The sequence below is a fragment of the Talaromyces atroroseus genome (genome assembly GCF_001907595.1).
Source record: "Talaromyces atroroseus strain IBT 11181 chromosome Unknown scaffold_6, whole genome shotgun sequence".
In the NCBI taxonomy this organism is placed as follows: Eukaryota; Fungi; Ascomycota; class Eurotiomycetes; order Eurotiales; family Trichocomaceae; genus Talaromyces; species Talaromyces atroroseus.
This window is the reverse complement of record NW_017971438.1, coordinates 1,479,681-1,495,275: the sequence shown is the minus strand read 5'-3', so window position 1 is coordinate 1,495,275 and position 15,595 is coordinate 1,479,681. Positions and strand designations below refer to the sequence as shown.

Genomic DNA, 15,595 nt, shown 5'->3' with positions numbered 1-15,595 from the left:
AAATACGCGTATTACAATACAGGGTTTGGTACCGGAACGTTCTCCGCGCGCAAGAGTCAATTCCCCGCACTTGTCTGCGAAAAGAAAATTACAAATTACGTATTGCCCCGAAATTGCTGTTTTTTTCTCTCCACCTTTGGACGTCTCGCTCTCTGTCTTTGTTTACTACTATTACTATTCTTTGCGTTGCAAGCCTCGTTTTGTCTGTTCCAATGTTTCCCAGGTCCAGCTGTATCCTCTCTTCCTCTTAGCGCACGTGTAGATACCTAGATGTGCCTACCTCACCTCAACAGTCGTTAACACGATGGTGCACAATGGACAGCCCAAGCTACTGCCGGTCAAGCAGCTGCTAATCCTGTGTAAGTCGAGGAGCTCCCCCGTATGTCACTCAACAGCCGTGTTGACTCATAGATTTGTGTGCCAGCAATATGTCGATTTGCAGAACCGGGTAAGCAAGACGGTCGATGGATAAAACTGAACTGTAAGCTGATATTTGTTCTGAACACCAGTGGTGTATACATCGGCCCTGCCCTACCTTGTATGTCTAGCCAACCTTAACAGAAACGAACTTCATGTCTTCTGACAAGCTCCAGCCCGAAATGATGGAAAGCGTCGGCGTCCGCAAGAACGAAGTCGCAAAATGGGTCGGCGTATCCTCCGCCGTCGTCGCTGGATGCCAGTGCATCATGGCCGTGCCATGGGGCACCTTCTCCGATCGATTTGGACGCAAATACGCAATCCTCATGGGCCTCACGTCAACCATGTTTTTTTCGCTGATGTTCGGGTTTTCCAAATCTCTCACCTCCTTGCTGATTGCAAGAGCGTTCTTGGGCCTCATGAACGGTAACGTGGGCATCATCCGGACTATGGTTGCAGAGCTGGTTCCTGAAAAGGAGCTGCAGCCCCGCGCGTTTAGTATTATGCCCTTAGTTTGGACGATTGGCAGTATATTCGGACCTGCTTTTGGAGGGGCCCTGGCCAATCCGGCCGTGAAACATCCAGATATTTTTGGTGGGTGGAAAATCTTCCGGGAGTATCCCTTTGCCTTGCCCAATGTGCTTTCTGCGCTACTGTTCATTATTGGTATTACCACGGGGTTCTTATTCCTAGAGGTAAGAGAGACGACACTTCCTGGCGTGAGATAAATATACTGATATGTCAATCTAAAGGAGACACTGCAAACCCGCCGACATAAACGCGATTATGGGTTGGTTCTCGGTCGACTTTTGACCCAGTCCTGCTCATCGAGCAGATCAAAGCCGCACCATTATGCTCGATATGATGCGGCTGTAAATGAAAGAACGAGGCTCCTCGCCACTGAAAGCGCACAGGATGAAGAGAACTATGCTACAATAACTACAAAACAAGCCAGTGTTGTAACCACGAGTACTGCCACTACCACCAAAACCTCTACTATCACTAACGGCCATGACGATATTCACCACAATGACCATAGGAACGCCCGACGCAACTCCACCAAAACCGGAATTCGTAATTTCAAATCCGTCTTCACTCCGCAGTCCAGTCTGGTTCTGTTAGCCTACGGCATGATGGCATTGCATAGCATGGGATTCGACTCTCTCTTCCCTGTGTTCCTGCATCATCCTGAGCAGGACATGATTGATAACCCGGACGTGAACCTCCCATTCAAATTTACCAGCGGGCTTGGCCTTGGTGTGTATACACTTCCTTTCTTCTTTTTTTCTATGTTGACGACATGGTATGCATACTGACAACCCAGACTCCCAAACAATCGGCATTCTATACACTCTCATCGGCATAATCGGCATGTTCGTACAATTTCTCTTCTTCCCCGTCGCCGCTCGCCGCTATGGCGTTCTACGCTGCTTCCAGGTCGTCGCCATTCTCTTCCCAGTCATTTACCTCGTAACGCCATTCATCGTGCTAGTGCCACCGTCAACCCGCACATTCGCAGTTTTCCTCCTTCTCATGTCCAAGCTGGCCCTCGTCATATTCAGTTTTCCGTGCACCACTATCCTGCTCACTAATACGGCGTCTAGTCTCAAGATTCTGGGTACTTTGAATGGCGTCGGCGTTAGCGTTAGTGCGATTGGGCGTGCCACTGGCCCGGCGATTGTGGGCGCCGCATTCACTGAGGGCGTCAAGCTTGGTTATGTGGTTATCCCATGGTGGATTTTGACCGTGTTGGCTATGTTTGCTGCAACACCTGCGTTTTTGATTGAGGAGTCTGATGGCTTTTCACCTGATGACGACGACGAGAATGAGGACGAAGTAGATGGGGACCATGCCGACAACGAATGATAATATATGACTGACCATTTAACAAAAGTGAAGGGAAATTTCGGGTTGCATTTGTTTTTTGTTTTTTTGGTTTTTTTTTTTTTTTTCGCCTTGATACAAAGGGTTTATGATTGCATGGCGTTGGTTTTGATATGATGACTAAAAAGCATGCATCGGCCTTTCAATGTTCATGATCATTTCATTCTGCAAATTGCGATACGATATGTATAGACTACGGTTATAGCTCGTGGACGATAATATTTCTACCAGATAGTGCAAACGAATATACATTCTAAAATAATAAAATCTACCTAGGCTCTACTGGATTTGAATTTCATATATTGATTGCTGTTTTGGTGTCAATATGCACATGGGGCAGATCAGAACCAATTTAAAAACATCATCCGAGAGTGATACAGTTCACTCTGCTGAGAATATACATATACTTTTGCCCTGTGACGGCGCCGAGAGGCCAATTTCCAGATAGTGCACTAAGTGATGCTAGTTTATTCAAGCAACTTGGTCGCCTCGTGAATTCGCTCTTGAATGATTTCGCTCCATCTCTGTGACTACGTTAGTGGACTAATCCTGCACCCAAGAAAAAGAAAGCAAACTTACCACGGCGTTCGTGACATTGCCCGCATCCAAACTCTCTACCAATCCTGGGTAGGTCGCTCCAGCGTAACCCGTCCAGAGACCAGGAGCAAAGACAACGTGCTTGAACCAGCTCCGTCCATCCAGGCCATCTTCATACAAGTATTTCCGTTCAAAATTTTTGTATTTAGTGTTGACACCGCGAATCTTATAGAATAGCTGCAGCTTTTTCCACCAGTGGTACCAAGGTACGTCCTCGCTCAGTTGGGATCCAAGGTCCGCAGCATAGGCATCGAAATCAACCGCCGCAGCGTGGAGATGAGAGATGGATCTCTCCAGTGGACCGAAACTGAAATGAGTCTGTTCGGGAAGCTTGTCTGCGTGTGGTCTGATGTGATCAACATACTGCTGAAGATGTGTCGCATAGTCTGTAGCGTTAAAACCCAAAATCGGCTTTTCTGAAAAGTAAGCTCCCAGTAAGGAGAATAGCTTGGCGGTGGTGACGTGGTAGTGCCAGCCAGGGTCACCAAAGCGCCTCATCCAGTCGAAGCTGTCGTAGTTCGAATGATAGTGATATACCGGATCGGATTTGCCTCCGCTGAATCCAAAGGATACACTGGGAACTCCGGCAAACTCTTGGAAAGCTGTATAGTCGCTTCCGCTACCAAGTGAGGAAATGCGCCCATCCCATGTGTCTCGGACCGTCTGGCCCTTGATTGTCTGGTTTGGCGATTGGACTATGCTCGTAATTTCGTAGAACGCCTTATTGAGAAGGGGACTAGCGCTCACGCTCAATGACGGACCGGTTGCTGCTGCGTCGACATTGATGTATACGGCATTTGCGACAGTGAGCCACGGCAGGTTCTCCTCGACCCATTCAGTAGATCCGACCAACCCATACTCTTCACCATCCCAGCTAGCAAAAACAATGGTTCGGAGGGGCTTCCATCCGGTCTTAAGAGCCTCTCCAAAACTTCTCACCACCTCGTTGAGAGCCGCCGAGCCACTGTTAGGATCACCGGCGCCACCTGCAACCCAAGCGTCGCGGTGGTTACCTAGGATAACTACCTCATCTGGAATAGTGCCCTTGATGACCCCGATCACGTTCCAGAGAGGTGTTGTAACATAATCTTGCTGATTATAGAGGTTGATCACTATATCATCGGGTGTCGGACCAATGTTGTATTCAACACCCTTGTGAGCGAGACCCCCTCCTTGCCAGTACTTATTGAATTCAGAAGCCTTTGGACCATGTCCATTGAGAGCTTTAAGAAGTGGTAGCGCCTCAGTGTACGATATCGGTAGAGAGGGGATCGTTGGAATAGAATGCTCCGGAGATTGTCGATCAACGCCAGGCTTCGATGCGTAGCCAGGAGTGGTTGGGTCACCTGGTGCAACACCTATATTTCAAGGAACCCACAATCAGTTGAGAACACACGAATATGGAACTCTACGTACTGAGAAATTGAACACTGCCTCTTTGAACCGCACTTGGATTCCGAGCGGGTCCAGCAGGGTATGCTTCGTACCCGTTCAACTCCGTAACATCGCCGTCCTCCTGAGGGTCCGAGTAGATGATTACTCCTACGGCGCCCAAGTCTTGCGCACGTTTCACCTTCAGGCCACGGAAGAGACCTCCATACTTGACAATGACAATCTTGCCCTCAACGGAGATGCCCGCATCAATCAGATCCTGATAGTCTTCGTATGTGCCAAAATTGGCATAAACAAACGGAGCAGTGACGTTTCCGGTAGCCGAGTAACCATGGAAAGTAGGGACACGGTCTGGCAAGCCGCTTGTGCTATCTTCTTCCAAGACATCCTCTTCCAAGGTTGCCTCAAAGGCAATATCATAGTCGTCAGCACCCTTCTTTTTCAGCAGGGCGAGACGGTGGTCTAGCGGATAGTTGATGTAAACATCGTAGGTCGCAATGGTGGTGTCATCGACACCGAATTCCTTCCATTTCTCTTGTGTCCAAAGCACCTGAGAGAAGTTGGCTCCTGCTAAATGCGGTCCTGCAGTGTAATATTTGCTCCACTCTTCGATCTTTCCTGCTATGGGCGTCTCTTGTAGAATTGCTTGCAGCTCTTTATAAGTGAGACCGTCTCCGTGGGGCCATGACTCGGAGTCCGACTTGGACCATGGAACGTTGACCGAAAGAGAGCCGTCGTTGCGCGACACAAGTCGAATCGGCAAAACAAACAAAGTCAATGCAACAGCAAGCACAACACCAAGAATCACAGTGCAGGTGCGGCGTAGAACATGGTGAGGGTAGCGCTGACGCCGGGGAGCAGTCTGGACGACAAGAAGCGGAGTTGTCTCCGAGGCAGGCATGTCGAGGACTGCTTCTTCCTTCATGGCGTCGATAAGATTGTGTCTAGAGGGAAAGAGCAAGAAGCATTCCCTCGAGCACCTGCTGATGATGGTCGAGGAAGAACTCAGCAGCGTGTGTCGCGATGATGTGCTCTTAGTCTAAGCAGAGCAGACAAGATAAGAGGGCGGTGACGTGATGTTCTCCACGCTAGACCGTACTTGGCAGGTAAGTACAGTGCTGTATTACAGTAATTATACGCGTATTTTACACATAGCAGACCCCTATATTGTATTTTATATTATATATTCATCTCACACAACAGATTATGATATTCAGTCCGGCTGCAAGCAGGAACTAGAACATTGCAGGGTATATGATAGGGTTCGAATTAGGGGGGAAAGTAGCACATTATATGTAATTGCCGCCATCGTCGTCGTCTTCAGCCACAGGGATCTGGTCATCTTCAGCTGCGTTCAGTCGGTTTCCGATGTCCGTACTATCTCTGAGGATTTCACGAGCATCTTGACTGTCCACCTTCATATCTTCCTTGATCAATAGAACTGCTAACTCGGGGACAAGCACGGCCTGCGCATAAGTAGTGGGACCGGCCGTTTTGAGGATTTTATCCATAGCCGCCAGCTGGCGCAGTTTGCGAGAATACTTGGAAGTCACGGAGTTTAACCTATTAGTCATCTTGTCAATTGGGCGATGCTCCTCTCTATATAAAAGATGAGTTGAAAAAGTACTCACATTCTGCTTGCTCCCTTGGGGCCGTAGTATCCACACGACAGACTCTCCAGATTATCTTCTTCTAAAGACATTTTGAAGACCCTCGCCTGCCCAGCCTTCATCGAACTCTCTAAGAGGCCTCTGTAAAAGGACGACGGACTAGGCACGAGCAGACGCTCAAGCGCTGAAAAGTGTCTTTGAATTCGCTCGTCAAATGTATGCCAATCGATTGTGGGATACCCTTTGGCGGACCACTCTTTCTCAGCCTTGTGGGCCTTGTGGCGCTCACAAAACAAACGTTCGTCCCTTAGTCGACGGCCACGCTGTGCAAGAAACTCGTCGAGAAGGTCTGCATCAACTGGCGCATTACAATTCGGACAACGCGATTGCTCGGTCGTGCCCGTCACTGTTGGGTCCACTGGTAAGGTCGCAGCTCCCTTATCAGCAAACGCTGCCATAGCCAAGGACACGTCGGAGGGTGGCGAGCTGAGAGGGGATAAATCGTCATCGTCGTCGAGGATAAAATCAAGGTCCCCGGCAGTAAGGGCAGAACTCGAAGCACATGCAGCAGGTTGTATGAACTGGACATCGTGCAATTCATGGCTATCCTGAATTGCTGCAGGCATACGAAACGCGGGCTCTTTTTGCAAACTAGGGAGACCGTCGACTTCTACAGTCGGCGGAACTTGAAATGCGGGCGTACTCTGGAGCCTGCTGTCCTTGTACTCGGGCGGCGGTTGCTTGAAGCTATCTTGGCTAGAAGCGAGATGTTGGCTCGATTTACCATACATGGTTCTTTTCCTTGGTTTGTTGGTATTAAGTGAAGAGTGAAAGATTTCGTCCGACGGAGCACTCGATGGCGGGTTGGATTTCTGTGACTTGCTTTTCGTCTCTGGGTCGTCCCTTCCATTGCGCTTTCGCTTAGTGGCGCCTGCCTTCTTTGCGGCCACTTTTCTCTCCTCCTCTTCTTTTATCGTCTTTTCTTCTTCCTCTCCTTCTTCTTTCGTTTCTTCTTCCTCGCTGGAACTCAGCGGTTCATCGTCAGTGCCAGGCTCTTGTTTCACATGGGGGCTGTTTTCGACCCCCTTGTTGTGGTCTCTCTGTTTGATCTTTATCCCACCAACTTGCGACAAAGGCACACCGCGCAGATTATTTTCTCTCGTCAGGGCAATCGAGGCATCTCTGGCCAGTCTGGTGCGTCTATACATGGTGCGATTGTGCTCGAGAAAGCACGAAACAATCGGAAATTGGGTGGACACAGCGCGACTACATGTCGCAAGACTATCGAATGGGGATTCTAGCAGCCTGAGTGTTTGTTCACTTCGTGACTTTGGATTGCTTGCTGCGACTGTCTCTCATGCTATGTATGTATGCATCGGGATGAATCTAGTATGATCTGAACACGTACTGATTGCAATGAACATGGTCAGCCATAAGATCTATTCTATTTCTCTTTTTTTTTTTTCCCTCCTCCTCTGAATCAATTCAAAATAACCGAATCTTGAGATATACATACGGCAGGCCAATTGCTCTTGAAATAGCGGAAATCGCAACGCGGCGCGGCCGACACGCGTATTGACGGCAGAATGATAATTGGGAAAGAAAAATTCAAGCACGCGTCGATTGGTGTCTGCCGGTCAGAAAACCGTGTGCTCTCACCGCCTTCCTGACCGCCATCACCTCTCGCACATATTACTTAACATACATGGTAGGGTTGGTGTAATTACAATTGAAGAGGCCATTTTACCACACGGCCAAGCTCAAGCACAATTGCGGGCTGCATTTTCAGACATTCTTTTTACAGAGAAGACCCCTTGCTTGAATGTCTCAAGAGAAGCCCGGAAAGATGTTTCTTATATGAATAATTTCCGCGCAGGTCTTGTCAACCCAACTATGAAATTTCGGACGTGATTGGAGAAATTGCTTTTAATTAGCCTAATAAACCATTCAATGGGACTCTGCTCGCCTATCATTAATGCGCTCCTGGACCAGTTCCACAGTTTCCTTGACTAATCCCTCCAGCTCTTCACGTTGGTCGTCAGATTGAGCCTGTCCTTCGACAATTAACATATGAGCAGCAGCCGTTGAAGCAGTTTTTTTTTATAAACATTTCCATCTCTATGTATCATGTTTAGTAATAAGAAGCGAAAAACTGCAAAATAACACGGATAAAGCGTACCGCCCGTGAGGATTCACAATCACTTCGATCTCACTGGCTCTACAGGGAATGGAGGCAAGGTAATCACTCGAGGTAACGGGAGGTAAGTCTACTGCGTCTTCAGTGGAGGAGTCGTTGAAATAGATGGTCGGTCCGGACAATTCCCATTCGCCTTCTCCAGCCGGCATGTCATCCATCGCCTTGAGACTGTGATGATGATCGTGATGTGATGAAAGGATACACACATAAGCCTATGACCTCCGCCTGTATACCTTAATATCCATGGCAAGGCAGTTCTTGGATAATCCTTTGTTCTCACGCATTAGCGTTCCTTATCTATTGGCTGTGACGTTCTGATTATCTGACAGGAACAAACGCCTTATTATCTCCATAATCATGCTCGAAAACAAACTAAACTGCCTGCTTTGCCAACGAATATCAAAATGAAAAATGCTCAATCATGATGAAAATGCGAATAAGAAAATATGAAGACATGACAAAAAGCGAGAAATCTATATCATATTGAACCAAAAGAATAACACAGCGGGGGGGTGAAAAGAGAAAAATATCAGCCCCCAATGCAATCATTTCATTCAAAAGTCATGTGGATTTCACCCTCCTCTTCTCCATAATGTTCGTTGTCGGCCCAGGCATTATGTCCGAAGTCAACTGGCATCGATGCAACTGAATGTAAAGCCGGCCGAGTCGTTGCGATATCTTCATCATCGTATAGCTTGTTATTATTGCTGTTGTGATTACTGTAGTCATTATAATTTTCGCGTTTATTGGATTCCGTCACTGTCGATATATTATATGCCGTGTCAAACGTCAATTGAATATCTTCTTCTCCTTCTTCTTCTTCTCTTCCTCCTCCGTTGTGGAGATGAGTGAAGTCTCTGTGTGCAGTGTCGGGAGTATTCTTTATAGAGTTGTTTTTATCTGCTAACGTACCAGCGTCACTCTCGCTCTTTGATTGTCGTAGATCTGGTCGGCTCGACGGATCGGCATTGCGGCCGTTCAAGTCTACCTTGATTGGTGGCAGCGTTGATTCGAGTTGCTTAACCTCAATCTGCTCCGATGCAAGCTCCGCTCTGATAGCATCAATGTCGAACAGGACGCTGTCATGCCCGGACGGTGACTTGGGCGAATTCGGGTGCGACGTACTATCTGCAAAATCTGGATCGTACGTCTCCCAGCCCTTCTTTTTCGCCAGGGTCGATTTCTTGAACAGTCCAAATCTCTTCTTGTCTGGCTTCTCCTCTGCTTCTCTGCGAGCTTCATCAATCTCACGAATTAGTTCTCGTTGTCGTTCGGTATGGTTGTCAGGATCAGGATCTTCGATTTCTGCAAATTCATCGCTCAACACTTCCCAACCAACTTCACGCAATAACCGCGGCATGGCTGCACGATAGTTCATGTGACCCGTGACCAAGTTCGTCACATCAAAGTTCTCTAAACCGGGGATGTTAAGAACAGGAGCAAGACCAGCGACGCGCATGATACCTCCGCTAGTAGCTCTGAACAAGTAACCTAGGATCCAGTCGTTGGATGAGTAGCCATTCACGAATCTTCCGACTACGACGCTTCGCGCTTTGAGATAGTCATCCTTATTGGCCACAATTGGCGAGCCGAATAAATAGACGTTTTGCACAAGACCGTAGCCACCTTTCTTGGCGAGTTCCTTAAGACAAGAAAATATCACCCTCGAACCGAGAGAAAATCCAAGAAGGGTAATAGGTCTCTTTCCCAAATTGCCACTCATTATAGAATCCGCGAGAATGAGACCAGCGGCATTCGCTCGCACTAATGACACGTTCCAAGGATTGTCAATGAGATAGGTAAGTTTCGTAAGCACCAGAGGAAGTTGTAGAGCTCCCATCAACGCTGTCAGAATCGTGCTTCCCAAGACTTGTTGTAGACCTTGAGTGAGAGCCTATATAAATATACACCCGTTAGCCATCGCTTTTCTGCCTGTCACCAATATTTCTTACCTCCGTTGCCAAAATGTTGATTGTGGAACCCATACTTTGGAGCATTTCAGGCTCCCAAAAGACGGAATACAGATCACCCATAATGGGATCAACCGTACTAAAAGGTAGTCGTACATCATCAACCTTGCCAGTCATCCAACCGGAAACAGTGACAATCAGGTTAACCCGCTGGTTATGATGAAGTGGACGATATTCGAAAGTCTGAACGGCACCTGTCCGACGATGAGAGGCCCTCAAGCCTGAGTAGGTTCCTGTGAGAGTTGCACCGGACGCAATCAGTGCAGTACCACCAGTTCCGCCCAAGAAAGCCCCCGTGCCGGAGATTCCAATAGTAGTAAAACCAGCTGCCAGACCGGCGCCAATGACCGGCGCCAAAAGACCTGCCGAAAGGCCAATTACCAACCCTCCTCCAACAGTCGCCAGACCCATGACCATGTATTTCTTCTTCAAAGCCTGCTTTCGTCGCTGTTCCATATGTTCTGATTCATCCCAATTCTCCTTCTCAGCAGCTTGCTCCATTTCTAGAGCATCGATGACCTTCTTCTCAAAGCGACTAATCTGCATCCATGAAATATTCATTGCCTTACCAACCTGCTCAAGCAGGTAACGCGAACGGGCATCATAGTTTGCATCTGAGATAAGGACAAGGAATAGGTCGCAGAGGACAGTCCATCGAAGATCAATGTCTATACTGGCCGATGTGGGCATCTGAGATGGGGTCTGAACGGCTGGCACTTCGTCTGTTTCAGCAGCATAGGGCGGGGGAGATATGCTCTCCTCATAAGCAGGGGGAGATACGCTTGATGGAATAGAATAACTATTTCTTTTGTCATTTTCAGGATTCGGCGAGCTCAAGGAAGAGGACCCGAGGGATGAACGACCCTCTTCGGCCATTGGATTTTTGACTCGGGAATTTTTCATTAAAGGCGCCACAAGATCCGCCGATTGAACCCCATGCTCAGTAAGCTGTTCAATCATGACCTGCTCCGCAGAGTCAATGTCCATATGAGCAAAGAGTCGTATCATTATTCCCTGACTCCATTTCTTCATTGAGTCTAGGGCGTCCGACAAGGCCTTCTTAGAGGACTTAGTGGCAGGGATATTCTCCAGATCACTGGTCATTTGATGTATAGTAAGGCGCACAACTCCGACGTAGGCGATCCGTTGGCCTTCACTCAGAAGGTTCTTCGTAGCCTGCAGCTGGCTAAGCGCATCGCGAGTATCATCGTCCACACCGACCGAAGTTCCACCTTCTTTGAAAAGATAGCTCGAGTTTTCGTCCATGCTTGTCACAGAGACGGCATCGTCATCTAGCTGTATACGTGTGTATCCTCGACTTGCCGCCCCGGGCTCCATATAGTCATCCTCATCCAGCTTCGAGCCCTTCGCAACCAGCCTGCCGTAATCGTCATAATGATCGAGTTCTCCTAGGGCTGGCATATCCTTCCATTCGTCTTCGCTGTCACTCTCCTCATCGGAATGCTGCTCAGTAAGTTTTTGGTGAGACCATTCGGAAGCTCCCATTGAGTCGTTTTTGCTATGAGAATGCTTCTCTTTCTTGGGACTCGCCAACTGGCGTTCTGCTGCTTGGTTGTCGGCAGTAGAGCCGTGAATGGCTCTCGATTCAGAATCATTGTTGCTCTCAATTGTTACTCCTAGCCCGGTAATTGGAGCAGAGGGCTGCACCTCGTCTGCCTGGAAGTCATCCTCCCCCTTGTTTGTCTCGGTCGCCGCCGCTGAATGGTGTTGTGTCGTCTGGATGGGTATAGTATCAGTTGGGACTGGTCTTTCTTCAGCATCATGGAAGCCCGGTGATCCGGGACCGGATCCCTCGGAATCTGTCCTCTTGTGCTTGGGTCGTATGGGAAGGCCAAAGTCATCTAATGCCAACTGCGATCCCTCGCCGCTCTGCGGAGGATTCTTGGACTCAGCATCAGGTCCTGACGCTGTTTGCTCAGAAGACATATTAAAAAACTCGATTCCCTTGTAAATAGCTAGGACTTCCGTGTCCCGTCACTGCCGGTAAGATGATCCGTACGGGAGTCGTCGCTCAGGTTATTTCTCTCCAAACAACCCATTCGCGCGGACCAGCGGAAGACAATCCGGCCTTGCTGTGCCTTTGTGATGCGAGGAAATCCAGAAGCCTGGCGAGCGACGACGTTTTGTTATCCCACAAGGTGTTCTTTCTCAGGCTGGCAGCACAGGTGGGTTGAAAGTCACGAGCGGGGACTGCATGAGACGGAAAAGCGGAAAACGCAGGTCAGGCACGGCGAACACTGGCGAGTGGAAGACGTACGACGCCAATTCCTCGCATACGGTCACTGGTGACGCGATTCCATGGGCGTTACGACGAAGGGAGTCGCGTAGGCAAGAAAAAGAGAGTTGCTCCTGTGGAGGATGACGGAGTCTGAGAGCGCTTTGGTTGGCCAACGAGGAGCCGGCACTAAACAAGGGGCAGCAGCATCTTGCCATCTACTTGAGATACTCTCGGCGTCTTCTACTTTCCTAGGCTGCTTGGTCTCTTATCGAGTGAAACTCAGAGCACCCTTTTTTTTAGGAGGAAATTTGCGAACTTCCCAAGAGGACCGACCGTATGGCTTACGCACTTGCTGGGGGAGACTTTTCTCCGGGGAAAAAGCATCTACAAAGACGACTGCGAGAAATGTCCAACAGGAGAGTCCTTTTAGGAGGGGAAAAAACTCCCGGGCGAGTCCGGCAGCTGAGTTCGCAGCATGTCGTCGTCGTCGTCGAGACAGGACGGCATCGTAGACACTTCCGAGCCGGCCAGCGCCTGCCAAACAAAGGCACACGTGATACGCCTTCCTCGCTTTGTTCACGGGTTGAGCCGGTGTGAATGTTTACACTCTCCTCCTTGTTCTTCTTTCTGCATGCACGAATCGACATTGTCCGTGAACAGCTGCGCCGGAAGACTGCGGGCTGCGCTGCCGTGAAGAACCCCGAAATGCTCCCAATAGAAGCCGCGATGGAAGCACCGTAAGGCTTATCTTCCTCGGCTTCGCTTCCCCGGCCTGCAACAGGCATAGACTCGCAGGCTAAACAGCAGCCAACAGGCCAATCACCGGCGATGCGATGCTTCATTGAGCCTCAAATGGCGCACTGTCCTCGGCCCCATATCCCCGCAGCCCTGCGAGATCTTGGGATCATGTGGCGATGCTGGGTCAAGGAATAAATGAGGCCCATGTTTGCCCGCATTTTATCCTATAGTCATCTCTAGACCCATGAAGAAAACATGCCTGCGACAACACCAGTACCGAACAATACGGGTGCGTGCTCCTTTCTCTCGGAAGAGACCTCTCTCCGCTCAGCTAATAATGTCATCGCTCTTGCAGGTGTGGCAAACACTGTCACTAGGGTAGCCGGTGCCGGTTTACGACTGGCCTTGCTCCTGAACGCCGTTGCGTGCCAGGTCGCCCCCCTAGGCGTAGATATCCATAGCATTTCCAAAGGCATCGCTCTGTTCTCGACGAGCCTTAAGCAATTGGGCCAGAGTCTTCAGGCCGAGCATTCGGTACACGCGCGGGAATGCGTTGATACGGCACACCAGATCAGCTACCAGGCTCAAGCAGTCTTCGAAGAGGTTGAGGATATGCTGGACAAGGTGCAAAAGCACGAACCGAATGAACAAGCAGTCTCCGTGCAGCAGCGCTTCAGGACTTGTTTTAAGAAGCAGCGCGTCACTTATCTCTTGGCTCAATTGGAGTCGCTGAAGCTGAGCCTCATGGTAATGCTACAGATTCTTCACCTTGGTCGCTTGCAAGAAATAAAAAGGTACCTTCTGTTACACGCCCCTTGTTTTTATTGTTTACATCAGTGCTTTGTTCTTTTAGACTAATCCTTTGTATTTACACTAGCGTTTTAAACACCCTCGCCGACGAGTTGATAGTCCAAGAGAGGGCCGATGCGCAGAATATGCTGATTGTCAGATATTGGTCAACAAAGAGGCTCGATAGATTATGGGAACTTGCCCGGCAAGAAGCGATCGATACAGCCCCCAGCTCAAGTCGCTTAGACACGACCTCGGGCAGTCCAATGTCATCCAAATTTCCTGTTATTCCTCTTGGGGTAGAATCGTCGCTGAACTTCATGGAAGAATCACCAAACGACATGCTGCGTCTTACAGCAGAAGTTCTTGATGCATTACTGAAACGCTGGATCCGCATAGAGGCTGGACAACAACATGTCAAGAGCATGTTGCCGGCCTATGTATCCTCTGGAAGCGACGATGAAATATCCGACTCCGACGAGGCACTTGACCGGAGCCCCATGCAAGGATATTTCATCGAAGGTGTGACGACAAATTGGAGGGAACCTCATTCGCAGGAAGCTCGCATGAAAGCAGCGCAACTACGAAAGTTGTACTCGAACAAGCAAGCGCATGTTCATAGCGATTCTGAGGATTCAATGCTAGAGAAGAAGAGTTCTAAGAAGTCATCCCGCTCGAACTCAGGCTTTGCAGACAGCGACTCTGACAATATGCCAGAGCAGGGACTATTTGACGCCAAGGAAGAGGTCTCTGTTGGTCAGTCGAGGGACGGCGTATCCCGGCCTTATTCATACTCTACAGCAAATACCGTTCCCGGCTGCGATGCTAATAATTACTGGCAGCACGAGGGCATTCCTAAGAACCCTCAGCCTGCTGGGCCCGCGCAAACTCAAGTGCCCCCCAAGTCTCGACCAATCCCAGTGCCGCAGGCGAATATAAACCGACACCCGGACCGACTAGCTACCTCGCAACCAGCATGGCCACCGCCGAGTCCGTCCAATTGCAATAGCATGTCTGCAAATTCGTCGTCATCCTTTTACAAAACGGCACCCACATCGACCGGATTCCCTGTCACTTCCCTTCAGCCTCGACAGCAACCTCGATATCCTCAGCATCAGCAACGAAACCCCACATATCCTCCTTCCCATAGCCTTGTCCGAACACTATCTGATAACTCGGTCCAACCTCAACAATATTCAACAACACCATCAACTCAACCACACCGCCATCGATCCTTACGCAACAGCAGCGGAAGCAATAACAACAATAATAATAGACGCCGAAAGAATACTCAAAGCCCTGCGCCTGCGCCGCATGACCGTCACAGGGATCTAAAACGAACCGCGATGCGAGGAATTCTCGGCGCAAGTGCCATAGGGGGGTTCATGGATGCTCTAGAAGCTTTTAGTATTATTTGACTGCTGTCCTGCTACGTTGTACCGTTATATTTTCGGATTGTTGGCTGCGCTTTTATGTTCATGTGCAACTATTATGTATGTCTGATGGTTCCTTTTTGGCTGTCTTTCTCTCTCTTCTTGGTTTATTTATCGTATGATATACATGGATACTGGTAATGACTTTACGAATAAGCGCGTTGATCAAAAAATAATTCTCATATCTCTTCAGTAGTTACAGTACCCACCTTGTTCTTGGTATCTATCTGATTTTATATAGGCATTCAGTATGTGGCTTTGTAAACTTCTCTTCCAAAGAATGTTCAAGGGACAAGAGTCTATCTATCTATATATATATATATATATAT

General features: G+C 48.9%; 5 protein-coding genes across 5 annotated transcripts, besides 2 other annotated features; 2 read left to right on the top strand and 3 right to left on the bottom strand.

Moving 5' to 3' along the window:
• Positions 1–304: 304 nt before the first annotated feature.
• Positions 305–2,283, top strand: UA08_05427 (hypothetical protein; the record flags this gene model as incomplete). Its single annotated transcript, XM_020267748.1, has 6 exons — positions 305–359; positions 425–448; positions 510–538; positions 594–1,112; positions 1,170–1,674; positions 1,742–2,283. 6 exons carry the CDS (start codon positions 305–307, stop codon positions 2,281–2,283), a joined length of 1,674 nt encoding a protein of 557 aa, XP_020119555.1.
• Positions 2,284–2,768: 485 nt separating this feature from the next.
• On the bottom strand, positions 2,769–5,215 carry UA08_05426 (hypothetical protein; the record flags this gene model as incomplete). The annotated part of the gene is made up of 3 exons (XM_020267747.1): positions 2,769–2,825; positions 2,881–4,256; positions 4,315–5,215. 3 exons carry the CDS (start codon positions 5,213–5,215, stop codon positions 2,769–2,771), a joined length of 2,334 nt encoding a protein of 777 aa, XP_020119651.1.
• A 364-nt stretch (positions 5,216–5,579) lies between these two features.
• UA08_05425 (hypothetical protein) lies at positions 5,580–7,108 on the bottom strand (the record flags this gene model as incomplete). Its single annotated transcript, XM_020267745.1, has 2 exons — positions 5,580–5,853; positions 5,922–7,108. 2 exons carry the CDS (start codon positions 7,106–7,108, stop codon positions 5,580–5,582), a joined length of 1,461 nt encoding a protein of 486 aa, XP_020119652.1.
• A 1,237-nt stretch (positions 7,109–8,345) lies between these two features.
• Positions 8,346–8,432: a repeat region (Identified by RepeatMasker using a combination of RepBase library and repeat library created with RepeatScout).
• A 454-nt stretch (positions 8,433–8,886) lies between these two features.
• UA08_05424 (hypothetical protein) lies at positions 8,887–12,014 on the bottom strand (the record flags this gene model as incomplete). Its single annotated transcript, XM_020267744.1, has 3 exons — positions 8,887–8,954; positions 9,010–9,991; positions 10,050–12,014. 3 exons carry the CDS (start codon positions 12,012–12,014, stop codon positions 8,887–8,889), a joined length of 3,015 nt encoding a protein of 1,004 aa, XP_020119647.1.
• A 1,285-nt stretch (positions 12,015–13,299) lies between these two features.
• On the top strand, positions 13,300–15,251 carry UA08_05423 (hypothetical protein; the record flags this gene model as incomplete). Its single annotated transcript, XM_020267743.1, has 2 exons — positions 13,300–13,838; positions 13,922–15,251. 2 exons carry the CDS (start codon positions 13,300–13,302, stop codon positions 15,249–15,251), a joined length of 1,869 nt encoding a protein of 622 aa, XP_020119648.1.
• Positions 15,252–15,563: 312 nt separating this feature from the next.
• Positions 15,564–15,595: part of a repeat region (Identified by RepeatMasker using a combination of RepBase library and repeat library created with RepeatScout) that runs on past the window's edge.